Source organism: Myodes glareolus, chromosome 4, assembly GCF_982192425.1.
Source record: "Myodes glareolus chromosome 4, mMyoGla1.1, whole genome shotgun sequence".
NCBI lineage: Eukaryota > Metazoa > Chordata > Mammalia > Rodentia > Cricetidae > Myodes > Myodes glareolus.
Window position 1 is genome coordinate 35,046,833 of NC_142029.1, and position 14,930 is coordinate 35,061,762.

The 14,930-nt window shown below is 36.7% G+C and overlaps 1 protein-coding gene across 1 annotated transcript; it reads right to left on the minus strand.

Moving 5' to 3' along the window:
* Window positions 1-2,487: 2,487 nt before the first annotated feature.
* LOC148122228 (orexin receptor type 2) lies at window positions 2,488-12,932 on the minus strand. Its single transcript, XM_087905380.1, has 4 exons — window positions 12,370-12,932; window positions 9,136-9,257; window positions 6,931-7,153; window positions 2,488-4,566 (listed from the first exon to the last, which is right to left on the minus strand). The coding sequence occupies exons 1-4, from the start codon at window positions 12,612-12,614 to the stop codon at window positions 4,512-4,514; spliced, it is 645 nt and encodes a 214-aa protein (XP_087761506.1). The 5' UTR covers window positions 12,615-12,932; the 3' UTR covers window positions 2,488-4,511.
* Window positions 12,933-14,930: the final 1,998 nt, after the last annotated feature.

The window sequence follows — 14,930 nt, forward strand, 5'->3', positions numbered from 1 at the left end:
GATACAGGGTCAGTTCAATATACAACTGGTCTGGTCAGTGTAGTACAGCACACAGATTACATAACCATCTCTATAGATGCAGGAAGATATTTGATGAAATTCAACATACCTTTATGATAAAAGTTCTAAAGGAACTATGTGTTGTAGAGATACACTGAAGTACTTACTGTAAAGGCTATGTGTTCTTTACAACAAAACCACAGCCAGCATGAGGATGGCTCTGAGACATGGGAGAAGACATGTGCCCACACTCTCCACTTTTAATAAGGTGACCCAAGTCACTAGATAACACAAGACATACATAAAAAGAAATATAAAGACGAAAGGAAAGTTTAAACTACCCTTGTCATGACATGGTCATTTCATTAAAAGGAGCTGAAGATGCCATCACAGATCTCTAACACCCGATAGCCACTTTCAGCTAAGTAGGGTACAAAATCATACGATAATCAATATCTTTTCTACAAACCAGTAATGCATCTTTTCAACAAAGGAATTAGGATGAATACCTCATTAAAATTAATAATAACACCCAAAACAGAAAGCGAAACAAAAAAATTGAAGAATTAAGACTTTATCTCACTGTAAAGTGTTTGCTTAAAAAGGACAGCAGCATGCATTTGGTTCCTAGAACCTAAAAAGTAAATAAACAAAGAAAATAATATGAATAAATAGGAAATAAATATAAAGGGCAAGACACCTATAAATAAATCTAGCAATGGGAGGTGAGCAAAATGAGATCTTTAAGGAACTGAGAAAAAGAAATTGAACAGGACACTAGATTTCCAAAATACCTTCCACGCCCATGGATAGGCAGAGTATTGCAAAAATTGTTATAGCACAGAAAGTAATCTACATATTTAATATAATCTCCAGTGACATTCTTCACAGAATTGTAGAGAAATCCTCAAACTGATAGACAAAACACTTCAAATAGACAAAGCAATCCTACAAGAAAGTAATGCTGGGGCTATCATAAATCCTGACCTCAAATTATCCTGCAGCCATGGTGAACGCAAGGTGTTGGCACAAAACAGACTTCAGATCACTGGAGAGGAGCTGGAGACTTAGATGTGAATCAATACAGCTATAGCCACCTGATTTTTGGCAAAGGTGTCAAAATACACTGAAAAAAGAGCCTTCTCAGCAAATGCTGCTGCAAAAAATTAATATTTATGTGGAAATTAGATCTCAACTTGTACAAAGTTTCTTAATGAATAAAATACTTAGATCAAGATCCTAAAGTCTAAAATTTCTAGAGGGAAAACATTTTATTTTGTGATATGAGCACAAACAAGGGCTTCCTGAAAATAACTCCAGTAGAATAAAAAATAGCGTCAAAAACCAACAAATAGAACTATATGCGATTAAAATCTGTACAGCAAAGCTACCAGTCACCATAATAACAGAATGGGAGAAAATCTCTCTCAATTATACATTAGACAGGGAATAGACATAGATATGTATGTATGTATGTATGTATATATATATTCATCATCTGTATATAAATGTATAAATGCACACACACATATACATTTATGTGTGTGTACGTGCAAAATTTGAACACTAAGTGAACATTAACATCCTCCAGTTCTCAAAAGAAGAAACACAAATGACCAACAGATATTTGAAAAAGTGTTCAATATCATTAGTCAAGAGGGAAATGCAGATGAAAACTACTTTGATTTACTATATCACCCCATCAGAGTTTCCATCAAGAAAACAAACATCAAATGTTAGCAAGAATGTAGGGAAACAGTAACTCTCTCTCCTGATGGGAATGTAAACTGATGCCACCAGTGGAGAAATTGGTAGGAAGATTCCTCAAATTGCTAAAAATAGAACTGACAGAGGACATTCTTATGCTTTCCCTGGGTAGATGCACAGAGACCTGTGCAGCCTACTGCAGAGACACTAGCACTTCCATGTTCATTTCCTAGGGGCTTTGATTCATATTTTTCTGAAATTTGTTCATTGTTCACTTCAGGAGACAAGGAGAGCCTGATGAAGTTGGATTTTAGGGTGGTGAGCAGATCTGGGGCTTTGGAGTGCAGGACAAGGGTGGATTTGGAAAGAAGCAGGACAGGTGACCAACCAGAATCAGGTGAAGAGGACAAGACCGGAGTACCCCTCTACAATTTCTCTGTCACTCCTGGCACATGGCCATTGGCTTGAATGGAAGGCCAGATGCTCTTCCCTCTCTTCAGGGCTGGTGTCTAGTGTGTGACTGTGGATTAGCCCACAGCATTCCCACTCACTCCTCTTGGAACCTCATTTCAAAATAGCTCTCTTCCTCCAGGGAAGCCACATGCCATTTCGATCATACTTCCTTCCGTATGAGTCAAATGATTACCTTGATCATTTTAAGTTTTCACAAAGGTTAGTATAAAATGTCTTGAATAAGAATAAATTTTATAAATTTAAACCATTTGCACTAGATTCTGAAGTTGTGAGAATCAACTGGGTAAAAGAAGAGTCAACTAGAGGTCTAGTTTAAAAGTTTAATTACCTAGTGAAAATTAACTCATGCATTTGCAGGCTATGATAGTAATCTGAAAATTAAGGGGATCAATATTCTAAGTCACAAACACAGGAAAATTCTGACTCAGATAAAAGCTTCAATTTTTAGTTCTATAAGTTTGTTGCTTTATATAGCTTTTATGAAATATTTGTGTATTTAACATTAGCCTTTATTATAGTACCTCCTTCTTAGAAACAATATTAAAAACCCTTTATATCATAATTATCCCTGGTTATATAAACTTATTGGAAAATATTTTGGTCATCAAGTACAGCATCAGGGTTAATTCAATCCTTACCTGCAAAGACTTGACAATAATTATGAGCAAATATCCAATTTATGTATTGAACAACAACATAATTTTTCACACAGTACAGCAGGACAATGTAGATGTGATTATGGACTTCTCAGCAATATTTTACTTAAAAACTACATAATTCGACCTTCACAATGGGAGACATATAGCCACATTGTTTGAATAAGAAAGATAGTTATGAAAACACAGTACAATCAGGCATAAAGGACTTTAAATGTATACTTGTTGAACAACTGACATGCTGATACATACATGGATACAATAATAGAAACACGTTTCATGAAAAATGTAGATTTCCTAACTCCAAAGTCTATAAAGAAAATTTAAAAGAATAGAAATACGTGGCAAGTTGGGGAGTCTTTTGTTCCCCTTTTCAATAGCAGAAAACTGTAGGAAAAACATTCCCTTTGAACTTGGAGGACTAACAGTGCTTTTCACGTTCCTGTTGCTTTCTGCTGTGCATAAAGTAATAGAATGGATTGTAAATTAAAACTTTCATACTTATATAATGATGCCCCCAAATCTCATTATTTTGCATCAAGCAATGTGAAAACTGTTTGAAAATAATCTGATGGAATTTATGCTTTTGGTTGTGACATGAAAGAGAAGAGTTACCTGTTGAAAATTGAGTTTCATTGAAATGTCTCTAATTGTAAGGACTATCTATGTATTTTGAGATGGCGTTGATGCTTGTTTGATTCATCGCTAATGCGAACCTGATATTGTTACATTGTATCAAAGTGCTAATAGCCCTCATTTCAGTTATGGTTAATAACATCTCTAGACACATTCATATTGTCACTGATGAACATAGTTGCTATTCTTCCTGAATCAATGTGCACTGGGGTAAGATTGAGTATTACTGTGCCTAACACTTTTGCACTAAACTTACCAATAATTTACAGCTACTTAATTCCACATTGTGGAAAATTTAGGAATCACATTTTTTCTCTCACAAACTTGGGATGATATTTAGCCCCAATGAATAAACTCAAAATGTCAAGGTTTATGATACAATAAAAATTCATAAATCATTAATCTCAAATATATTTGATAAAACTATTACACCATCCTTATTAGTGACAAAATTAATGACATTAACATCTCACATTGAAGGTTTGAAATACAATAGAAATAAAGGCAGATCAATGTCCAATGTTCAGCATAACTGAGCTCCAAAATAAACTGTTCCAATAAAGTCCCTCATCTGTGCCAGTAGCACACAATGAGGTAAGTAGTTAAACACCCCAATAACACTGCTATGTTTTGGGGCCGCCTTTTATTTTTTAACCATTTCTCCTACAAAGGTCACCATATGAATTCAAATCACTCAGAATTCATGGGCCCTAATGTTGAGAAATATGTACATACTTCATGATTCCATTCCCAGAGTTTCATTCATGTATCAGTTTTATTCAACAGTTTTCTTCCAGGCAATAGTTATTCTTGAAAATGAGCTGCTTCCATAAAACAGAAACTTTAGTAAATAAAATCGGTAACTGAGAACTTTTAATGAAATCTCCAGTCATCCAGGTCCCTTATAAAGCGCACAAGTGCCTTAAAATCCATCTTCTTTAACATCACACTAAGAACACAGTGGCAGCTGTTTTTGTAAACCATTATCTCTTTGAGATGACATGGGTGAGACTCCACATGGACATTCAGCCTCTTCTCTCAGACCTCCAGCCAGGCCGACAGTAGTGAAGATGGTACTCCCTGCTGTAGATACCTGTGCAGTAAAAGACTTTATTTCACATGGGCTAATAAGTTGGGCTAATGGAGACACCATTTAGAGCAGTAGTTCTCAAGGCTAAAGTGCGTCATAATCACCTGTAGAATTTGTAAGCTCATACACTTCTGGATATAAAGCCCAAGGCATTCATTCAGGTTCAGTAAGTTTGGGATACATGTTTAATCTTAGTTCCTGGGAACTGCAGGTGTTGGTGGTTCAGGGACACATTAAGGATCATTAATTTAGAACAAAAAAATTCTGACTTTTGATTGACCATACCAATCCCACTTCTTTTCCTTACTCCATCTCTCTCTCTCTCTCTCTCTCTCTCTCTCTCTCTCTCTCTCTCTCTCTGTCTCTCTCTCTTCCTCCCTTTCTCCCTCCCTCCCTCCCTTTTTCCCATTCCTTCTCTATTTTTCCATCCTTCTCCACCCCATCCCCACTCAAGACCTCTCCACTTGTTTATATAACAAGAACTGGCATCTTAGGATCTAATACTGTCTAACAGCTTAGACTTAATGAAGCCCAAGTATATCGGATAAAATCAATATATCATCTTTATTGAGTTTCAAGGCCATTAAGGCTTATTATCCAGAGGATTTGAACTTATTTTCAAATCTTAAAGTGCTAAATGCCACCACAATCAGAAAACTACAGCTCTCCTTTCATGTAGTACGTGGTAGACAAAGTTCTCAAAGGGGAGAAAGGAGACACTGAAAGTAATCATTTTCATAGATAGAGAACATCACAATACTCAGCCATATAGTTTTGATAAACCTCATGTAAGAGGGTAGTCCTGGCTTAGAGTACTAAAAGGCACATGGTAACAAAATCCTCAACTTTTGAAAAGAAAGTATGGATAATTTTGTTGTATTTTCTCTGAGAATGAAGAGTTGGGCAAAGGCAATGTGACAATGTAATTATTTTCAAATAAAATCTCTCTTAAATATTAAATACATCCTGTTTCGATATAATCAGAGTGTCTACTGTTCAGTATGAGATGGAGAACAACGTTATAAGTATACTTACAAACTTTTAATTTAGAAGTGAATACTTTCATCAGAATAATTTTACAGAGAATAAATTTGAAAAAAATCTATCATTTCAATTCCCTGACTTACATTTATACAAAGTATACTCTATACTTTTTATTTGTGAATAAGTTAGTAGCAAGCCTTCTATTTTCCTAACTTCCCATCTCTTAGCCTCAGGCATGCTAAAATTACTAACACAGAGAGTATAGTATAACCTAATGGGGATGGACTGGGGGTTGTAACAGTACTGCCAGTGTGTGGTGGGGACCACTGTCTTTGGTTGTGTGACTAATCCGCCAGGCCTGAGAATCCTCAGCATTTTTCCCTCATAGACGACAACAAGCCTTGTATCATTTATTTGCTGTTGTTTGTTTTCAGTGATGGGGACCAAACTCTAGCCTAGTGCAAGCCGCTTGAGACTCAGCTTTGAAGCCCTGTCCCAGACCTGGAGTCTACAGCCCTTCCCTCACTTCCTATGTTCACCACCATGGCTTCACATTCTTTCTCCTGCCAGGCTGACTAACTCATTCTCCCTAATTCGAAGAATACAATAATCTGATTTTTAGCTCTTAATTTAAATGTTAAATCCTTCCCAGAGATGAAAATAATTAGGTATTAGTAGTTGCTGCTGAAAAAATTTTAATTTAATACAGTCATTTTGATTCTGTATTGCACACACACACACACACAAAGATCTTAGCTTTTGTAAAGTTATAAACCTGAGAACATTTAGTAAATGAAAGATAAAATTAGTGGCAAATTAAGCTTAAGAGTATATATTTCATATGATTTTCAACGATAAATTTTGAATATATACAAATAGTATACTATTCTGTTCAGACATAGTCTCCCAGTTAGCACATTGTAATGATAGATTTTGTGAATTTTTTAAAAAAATATTAAGTCAATTAACATATGTCTGTTGTTAACTGAGTTAATAATTGTTACCTATTTTATCAGTCAAAGAAATGATTGATTTTCTGCGATTTTTAGCAACCATTTTGAGTTGTGGAATTAAAATAACAAGGAGTTATAAAAAGAATTAGAAATGTTCAAACCCTTAATTGCCACAAACTTCAGTTCTAAAAACTAAGAAGAAATAGCCTAAAATATATCCAACTGCAGTTTAAAGGTAAAACATGTTCGAGTAAATGGTTCAGGAAGTATTTCAAATTTGGTTATTTCCAAAGAGTGATCGATTCAAAAAAAATGGATTGACAAATAATTTTAGGTTTAGATCAACTGGATACTAAAACTTCCATTCATAGAGTTTGTATAAAAGAATAGTTTGAGTCGGGTGTCCTCATCATAGCAATAAATATTCTACCAGTTTTGAAGCGGTCCTGCCCCGTTGGCTGCTGGGAGTGTGCTTATGCTGGTAAGCACCACGTGCTCTGAGAGTTTTGATACGTTATCAAAGTTGCTGATCTGTGTGGTTAGGGACTTCCTGCTCTCTGTGCTTGTGCGTCCCCTTGCGAGCCGATCTCCTTGGCGATGATGAACCCCAAGACAGCAAGAAAAGGCAGCTTTAAATTCCTCTCGAAATTTTCCTGGCAGATCAGAGAGAATGAAAAGAGAGTGAGTTATGTATCAACAGCTCTCAATGCCGAGTGCACAGGTGGTTCCTTTGAGCCACACTAACAGTGAGGTGGAGCATTTTGTATCAATAAAGGAAATAGAGAAAGGAAATTAAACGATGAAGTATTTTCCTATGTAATACTTGGCGTTTTTTTTCTTTCTTTAAAGTCAAAACCCTTGTGTTTCTCATTAGTTTTTAACTCTGTAAGGCACTTGATTGCTTTAAAAGCAATTAAATCTATCTACGTTGTGCATAAGTAAATAAACAGAGATGTGCTATAATATAAAGATGCTGAAACCATGGGAGGTCACAAAACAGGAAAAATAAATTGTAGTTTTTATGAAAATCCTGCTTCCATATCCCATGTGTGACAAAATAGGAAAAGCAAGGAACTGGAAGAATCTTAGCAAGTACTTATCTTTGACCTCTTAGTGAGATTTAGGCATTTAAGATGATGAAATGATTACCTTTATTAGAGTGAAGATTGTTCGTGGAAACTGTTCTTTCTTTTCTCTGGGCCTATGCTTCTGAGGGACTAAGTGTGGTGACCATTCCCAGGCCTAGGACAATGGCAGGCACACACCAGATCATAGTCTGTGGCCCAACTTAGCCTCATACCAGGGCTCTGCTTTGGTCTGTGCCTTCCGCTTCAAACACTTGCCTCCCAACTTCTGTACAGGTTTCAGCTACCCAGTGCCAGGTCAGAGCACCAGCCAAGGTGTGGGCCGCAATTATTTAAAAAGTGACAAACTTACTTTTCTGAAATAAAATTGGTTGTCCTTTTATTTTACCAACTAAACTTTTTTAATTCGTGAAATTATAAAAAATTATATTTCTAGATTGTCATGTAACATTTCAGTAAATGTATGCAGTTATCAAAGCTTAAATGTAATTAAACTGATGCAAACATTTGTTATGTATTGATAGCAAAACCACAAAATCCTTTTTTTATTTTTTAACTTTTGAGATCTATAATAGATCTTCTATTTGTAATTATCTCCCCATCAAGTCTTTCTCTATCTAAATGTTCTAAGTACTTAGACAAATCATGCAAACCAAAAAGTCAATATGAAATTGGAAGGCACATGCTCTTTATTAAATGTACAATAAATAGTTTTCTTGAACATAAAAATGACTATATAGTTAGAAAGGGAAACAAATACATAGCCAAGTAATTGGGAACAAAACAGTACAAAAATGTAGATAATTGCAGCATAGTTCTGATGAGGCCACCTGTAGGCTTCCGAAGCTCCAGGGGATGGCACACACTTACACACTTATGGGCAGTTCTATATGAATTTAGTGAACTATTAAAACAATCAAAACCAAACATGAACTTGGTATATGTATGTTTGGGAGATCATGACAAGGATTTGAAGGGAAGAAGTGGGGCTAGATGATATCCTATTTCATTGCATATACATATACATAATATATAATAATATATGCAAAATATATTGCATAGGTGTGCTTAATCAGCTTTATATGTGTATTTTTTATTTGTGAGAAATCCTGGGTTTTTTTTGGCGAGTGAGAATTCTTCAAGGAACTTAAGTATACAAATATCTGAAAGTGGGTTGGTTTCAATCCAGTTTCAATTATGCCATGCATTTTGACAAAAAAATAACATATAAATGCAAAACAGATAAAGGTATTTCATACTTTTTAATCACAGGTTTGATAAAAGAAATGTATGATACTCAAAATTTTCACTGGTCCATTTACTACTTATTCTAAGTTTTCTGAGAAAATATTGCACAGCGTCCTCTGAAATGCTTCGTGCCATGTATTCACTTTCAAAAAGAAGAAATCCAAAACCAATCCAGTCAGGAGCTGCAATAGCTCCCACAACAGACACTAACTTCTGTATCTCTCTTCAGAACTGTCCCGGAGCATCTGCTCTGGATGCTCCACCATTGAGGAGAAGCTACTGACGAAACACTGGACACTCACCACTGAGAAAGTTGTAAATGATTGGGTTAGCAGCACTGTTAGCATACACAAGCCAGTGGGAAAACGTGAACCAAGCATAGACAGTTTCTCTGTCTTCGGTGTGTGTGAACATCCCAAACACTCTGTAGGAAGAGAAACAGAAACAAAATCAAGAGGGATCTTTAAATAATTGAAATTTCAAAGGTGAACAAACTTCACAGCAATAAACTGGCCCTGAACTCTGCACTGACAGCCCCGTATCTTCAGAATGATTTTGGGTACCCATCAGAACCTCTAGGGTACGCAGGGTACATAAAAAAATACAAGTCGGCTCAGAGGAAAAGGCTGGAATCAGGAAACGCAAATCTCTTGTCAACAAGATAGAAGCTGACTTTCCATCCTGTTCTCTTGTTTCTAGATGGATTGACTAACCTTGTTGCTATTCCATTCTGTACACCTTTAAAAATTTATTCTATATGCATGGATGGTATCATGCGTACCAGTCTGTGCATCACTTGTGTGCATGCCTGGTACTCACAACAGTCATGGAAGGGTGCTGGGTCTCCTTTAACTGGAGTTATAGATGGTGGTCAGCAGCCATGTAGGTGCTGGGAGTTGAACCCTGGTCCTCTGGAAGACCAGCCACTGTTCTTATCCACTAAGCCATCTCCCAGACCCATTGCACATATTTTAATTAGCAGTTCAAAATTGGACTGCTAAATTCTTCCCACGTTCACTTGTGCACTGATGAATGTATATTTCCTAATCTCTAATGTTCCCAGTCTCATTGAAATTTTCATGAGGTATCTTTGTATAGAGTAAGTGACAGGTTTTCAATGAGTAAGATTCTGATAGTCTTTAGGTACATGAGTTTCAAGTTTTCATATATTATGTTAAACTGAAAATGTATTACAGTACACTCAAAGGCCATTTTTGAGCAATTTCAACGTTGTCTTTCACTGGTGTGGGGTGATTAGGTAGGGGGTAAAAGTAATTCCTGTAAAGACTTATTAACCTGAGTTCAGATTCCCAGAACGCCCATAAAAATCCTGACATATTAGAGCACATCTGTAATCTTAACAATCATATTGTGAGCTTGCAGGTGGAGACAGGAGAATCTCCTGGAAGCCCCTAGCCCGGCTACCTCGGAATACACAGCACAGCTGCAGAAATGAAGAGCAGAAAGCAAGAACTGACTCCCGACAATTTTTCTCTTGTCCTCTAACCTTCATACCTGTGTTATGATATGTGTGCAGCAACACACACACACACACACACACACACACACACACCACTAAAAAGAAAAGTCAAGCCCACCACATTCTATTCTTAGAAATCTCCCTCTCCCTTCTCTGGTAGAATTTAACAGTGATGTCCACTAACCCAGCCACACACTTGCAGCTACTCTGTCCCAGGATGAAGAGATGTGTTCCCTCCTGGAGGCCTTATCAATGACCATGTGACTTGTAGCTTAGACTGCTTTCCAAAGAGAAAGGTGCATGATAGTGATGAATTTCTTGGACACAGTGATGCTCTACAGAGCCGTAAAAGTTTGTAAAACCACACATAGAATGAAAGAATGTGGACAAATTCAGTCTGCAATAAGATACAAGTGCGAGTTCAAAGTCTTTGAAATACTAGATCACTTGGAGGAAGTTAGCTTTAATCAAACAGGCAAAAGACTACATTTCAAGAAAAAGAAGACAGGACTTTACAGTGTGTGAAAAATAAATGAAAGCAAAATTGATATGCAAAGCAAGGCTAAATTTAAATATACATATTTTTAAAAAATGGCATGAGTAAACACAATTTTCAAAATTGTTTTAAAATGTTTGTGTATACAAACAGGTTTATTGCTCAAAACTTGAAACATTTTAACATTAAACATAAAAATTTTTCTCCCCAGGAAAGGAAGGTACTCAATTCAGAATAATAAGCTGAGTATTATTGACAAGATGGCATTTGGAAATGATTAGAGGCAGAGGTCAAGAGCAGAGATAGAAGAAATTCAAATGTGCACCTCACAGAGTGCTAAATCCATTCTTAAACTAGTTCATTTAGACTAGTAAATAAAGGAGGGGAAGAAGGAAAAAGCAGGAGGGGAGAGAGGAGGAGGGGAAGAGAAAGGAAGAATCTATTTATTCAGTGTCATTCAATTCTATTACACTCAATATTAGAAACAGAAACTAGCAAGACAATATTTTTTGCATTTGATTTCTGTGAGAAATAACATGAGAGGAGAGACTTAGCAGAAGTAAAGGGGAAATGATGTACTGTGAGTGGACACAGATCTCAAGATCAGGGTTTCTCAAAACCTTGTAATATACAAGGCTATGATGTTTCTGAACAAAAGCTCATTTTCTACTTCTTCATTAAAAGTGTCTTTAAACGAACATAAAGAGCCAATCTTTTCAGCTGGTTATACCACCTTTTATCTGAGTCTAGCCAAGCCTATCTGTCCCTAAGGTCCCCAGCTGTGAGGAATATGATACTGACTCTGACTTTGGGAAAAGGAACAGATTAAGTTTGAAGACTTTTAGAAACAGAATTAAGGTTGCCTTGGGTCCAGTCTGTGTGCAACAGGTTTGATACAATACAACATGGTAATATATTATATTGTCATGAATATAACATGGTACCATATTATTCTATAATATGTAGAATGTATAATATAATGTTATACTACATTATATAAACATAACACATACATATGTTATATTAATATCGATACTGAAATTATTTCAATAATTTCAAGAAATGAACATCTTTCTCTAGGTTTAATGTTGAACACAAAATATCTACTTCATGGCTGCTGTGTTTAGTGCCCCAAATAAATTGTTCTTATCTCTTTTTATTCTGAAAATATTTTTTTTGACAGAAAGGACTGTAGTGTGGTCATTTATATATTTGAGAATAATGTTGGAAACCCATTTATTCTCATGAAAAAGAACTCAAATGTGTAATTTTATTTATGAAATTAGTTATTGAAACACGATTTTTATTAGAATGTTTCCTCCATCTAAGGCTTAGCAATCAACCCCGAGAGGTTAGGAAAACAGCTATTTTATCTACCATTCAACTGAAAATCTCCACTGACCGAGCTTGCTAGTAGGCTGATGTTGCCTTAAGTGTTCTAACAACTGAGTTGACTGGCCCGATAAAGTACCTAGGAGAGGGTTTTGTCTGTTTAGAAAGAAAGGAGTTCTTAATTAAATGCCAAGCTGCCTGATTTTCAAATAAATACATGGGCTTTACCTCTTTAGCACATTGAGAATGCTGATTGGGAGATAGCAAATTGCAAAGACCAGAAGAACGACCATGAGCATCCGGGCTGTTTTCCTCCGCGCTCGGATCTGCTTTATCTCAGCTGCCACAGCGCTAATCCGGGCCTTGCTCTGCTGTCCGGACCCTCGGGGCTGAGAAACATGTTGCTGCTGCTTCCATTTTCTCTGAACCACAGAAGAAGTTCCTGGGATCTGAAAGGAGAGGGGATCCCTCATTGGTACTTAGCAAATTTCCACATGGAAGTGAAGATTAAGAAACAGAAGTTTGGAATTTAGAATTCCCACTTCTCCAGAGCACTGTCCTGGCTGTATGTCCTTAGCATTCTTCTGGTCAAATGTCAAATAGCGTCTGCGTGGGAAAAAGTTAAAAATAAGTTTCTGTTGTTCTGTTAAAGCATGACGACTTTTTCAAAGTATAAGGATAACAATAGAGAATACAGGCCCTTATTAAAAAGAGAAATAAAATAAGGAGAAAAGAATACTAAGAAAATTTTTAACTATAAATGTTCATTATAAATTCTAGATTTGGGTGTCACATACGTTTAAACACTACTCAGATAGAAGGACAGAGACACACACACACACACACCAAAACAAAACAAAAGCTTGAATGAATTTTTGATGCATCGTTACTGCCATCTGCTGTCATACGGAGGCATAGCACCTGTGTCTCCTTCAGACAAAACAAATCTATGTGTAGAGGGAACAAAACAAACTATTCTCTGTGATTTACTGTTCACATTTACAAAATTGCCTGAAACTAATTTTGCAATTTGTCCTTCCATAAAGCACACAAATACAATGAAAATCCTTCCAGGTCTTACACTAATATTCCAAATAGCCACAATTTGTAGCAATTACATTACACAACATGCTTTTCCTTTGATTTTCAGTTAGTTGATAATAGCAGAAAGTTCTGCCAAGTATAATATTTTCTTAATTACAATCTCTTGAAAATTGATAGACCTTCGCAAAACATCAGAATTCAGAATGTGCCTTCTTTTTTGATAAGATGTGCCAATAAGTACACCACCGAGACAGCTTGATTCTGCTATAATTATTCAGCTGTTACTTTGATCGTTGCGCTGCACACTGTGCAGAGCAGTGTGTTCCCGTGGCCTCTCAGGATGAAGGTTACATGGAACTCGTGGCTGTTTACACTACAAGATCAAAGTCTGTTAGAGAATCGCTTATTTGAGAATGGAGCTTTGCTTTGAGGTCCAAACAGATGAGTCTCATTACATGAGACCCCACTTGACCATATTCTCAGTTAAGGAGATCAGTGATGCAAAGGAAAACCCACGCTGCCACAGAGACACTTCACATCTGGGCAGGGCCACTTCACCAAATCGCTGGGGGACAAAGAGCTAAAAGTTCTCCCTCTTCTGTGATTCTCTTTTTAAAACTTTTTAAAAAGTGATTAAACTTTTATTTTATGCATATGAGTGTTTTCTCTCTTGTCTACCTGTGCACCACATGTATTCCCAGTGCCTGCATAGGTCAGGAAAAGGTATTGGATTCCCTAGAACTAGAATTGGATAGTGGTGAGCTGCCGAGTGTGTGCTTGGAATGAACCTAGGTCCTCTGCAAGAACAGCTAGTGCTTTTAACTACTGAGAATCTCTCCAGTGCTATGGTTCTCCTTATAAAATGTAGTTTTAGCAAAGCTTCCTAGTCCTGAATGTAGGGGAAAGGGCCTTGGACTTCCCACAGGGCAGGGTTCCCTGACCTCTCTTAAGGAGGGAAGGGGAGGGAGGAGGGGAAGTGCGGGAGTAGGAGGGAAATGAGAGGAGAGGAGGAAGTGTAAATTTTTGAATGGAAAAAAATAAAAAATAAATAAATAAATTTAAAAAATAAAATGTAGTTTTAGGAACCGTTTTTGTAAAAATAGCAATGGATCTTAAAAAGTCCCAGAAGAATTCTATCACAAAGCCTGTTAAGTACCTGCTTAAGTGGTCTTGAAGTGGTTTCTAAATAAAACCAGAAAGATTATTCTATTTTTGAGTGTTCCTGTGAAGGAGAGAGCCAATTTTCTTCCCGATGACTTCTTCAAGCATCAAAACATTCCCTTGAAGAAAAAGTGCCACAGGGGGGCAGAGTTGAGGCCTTTGCAATGAGAAGAAAGAAATATGGCAATGCCACTTCGAGATAAGGATCTGAGACAGAAGATGCTTAATCCTTCCACTCATTCTCCACTTATCAACTGTGCAGAGAACCTGAGCAGCCCAAGGGGGACAGCAGAAAACTCATTTGGAGTCATTACAACAACTGACCCTCAAGAATTGCACACGACCTTAAGTCTTGCTCAGTGTGTCCTTAAGTGCAGTAGACTACTTCAGATCATACCTTTAGTTTGTATGAACTTCAAAACACATCCTTTTATAATTGTAAAGAGAGTAAACAGTTTTGTGCGTTGTTCAGGTGTATGTATGTGCTCGGCTTTGTTTATGTGCATGTGTGTGCACATGGACTAGAGGTCAGAAGACAACCTAGAATGAAATTCTTTAGTTGATATTCATTTTATTCTTTAGAC

What these genes read in the sequence shown, in the direction of transcription:
- LOC148122228 (XM_087905380.1), bottom strand. Translation starts at nt 12,614, where the DNA reads ATGAGGGATCCCCTCTCCTTTCAGATCCCAGGAACTTCTTCTGTGGTT. An exon ending in CATTTACAACTTTCTCAGTG is followed by an intron (nt 7,154 to 9,135) that starts GTGAGTGTCCAG and finishes CTGATCTGCCAG; the next exon opens with GAAAATTTCGAGAGGAATTT. An exon ending in GCAGGACCGCTTCAAAACTG is followed by an intron (nt 4,567 to 6,930) that starts GTAGAATATTTA and finishes TTTACTGCACAG; the next exon opens with GTATCTACAGCAGGGAGTAC.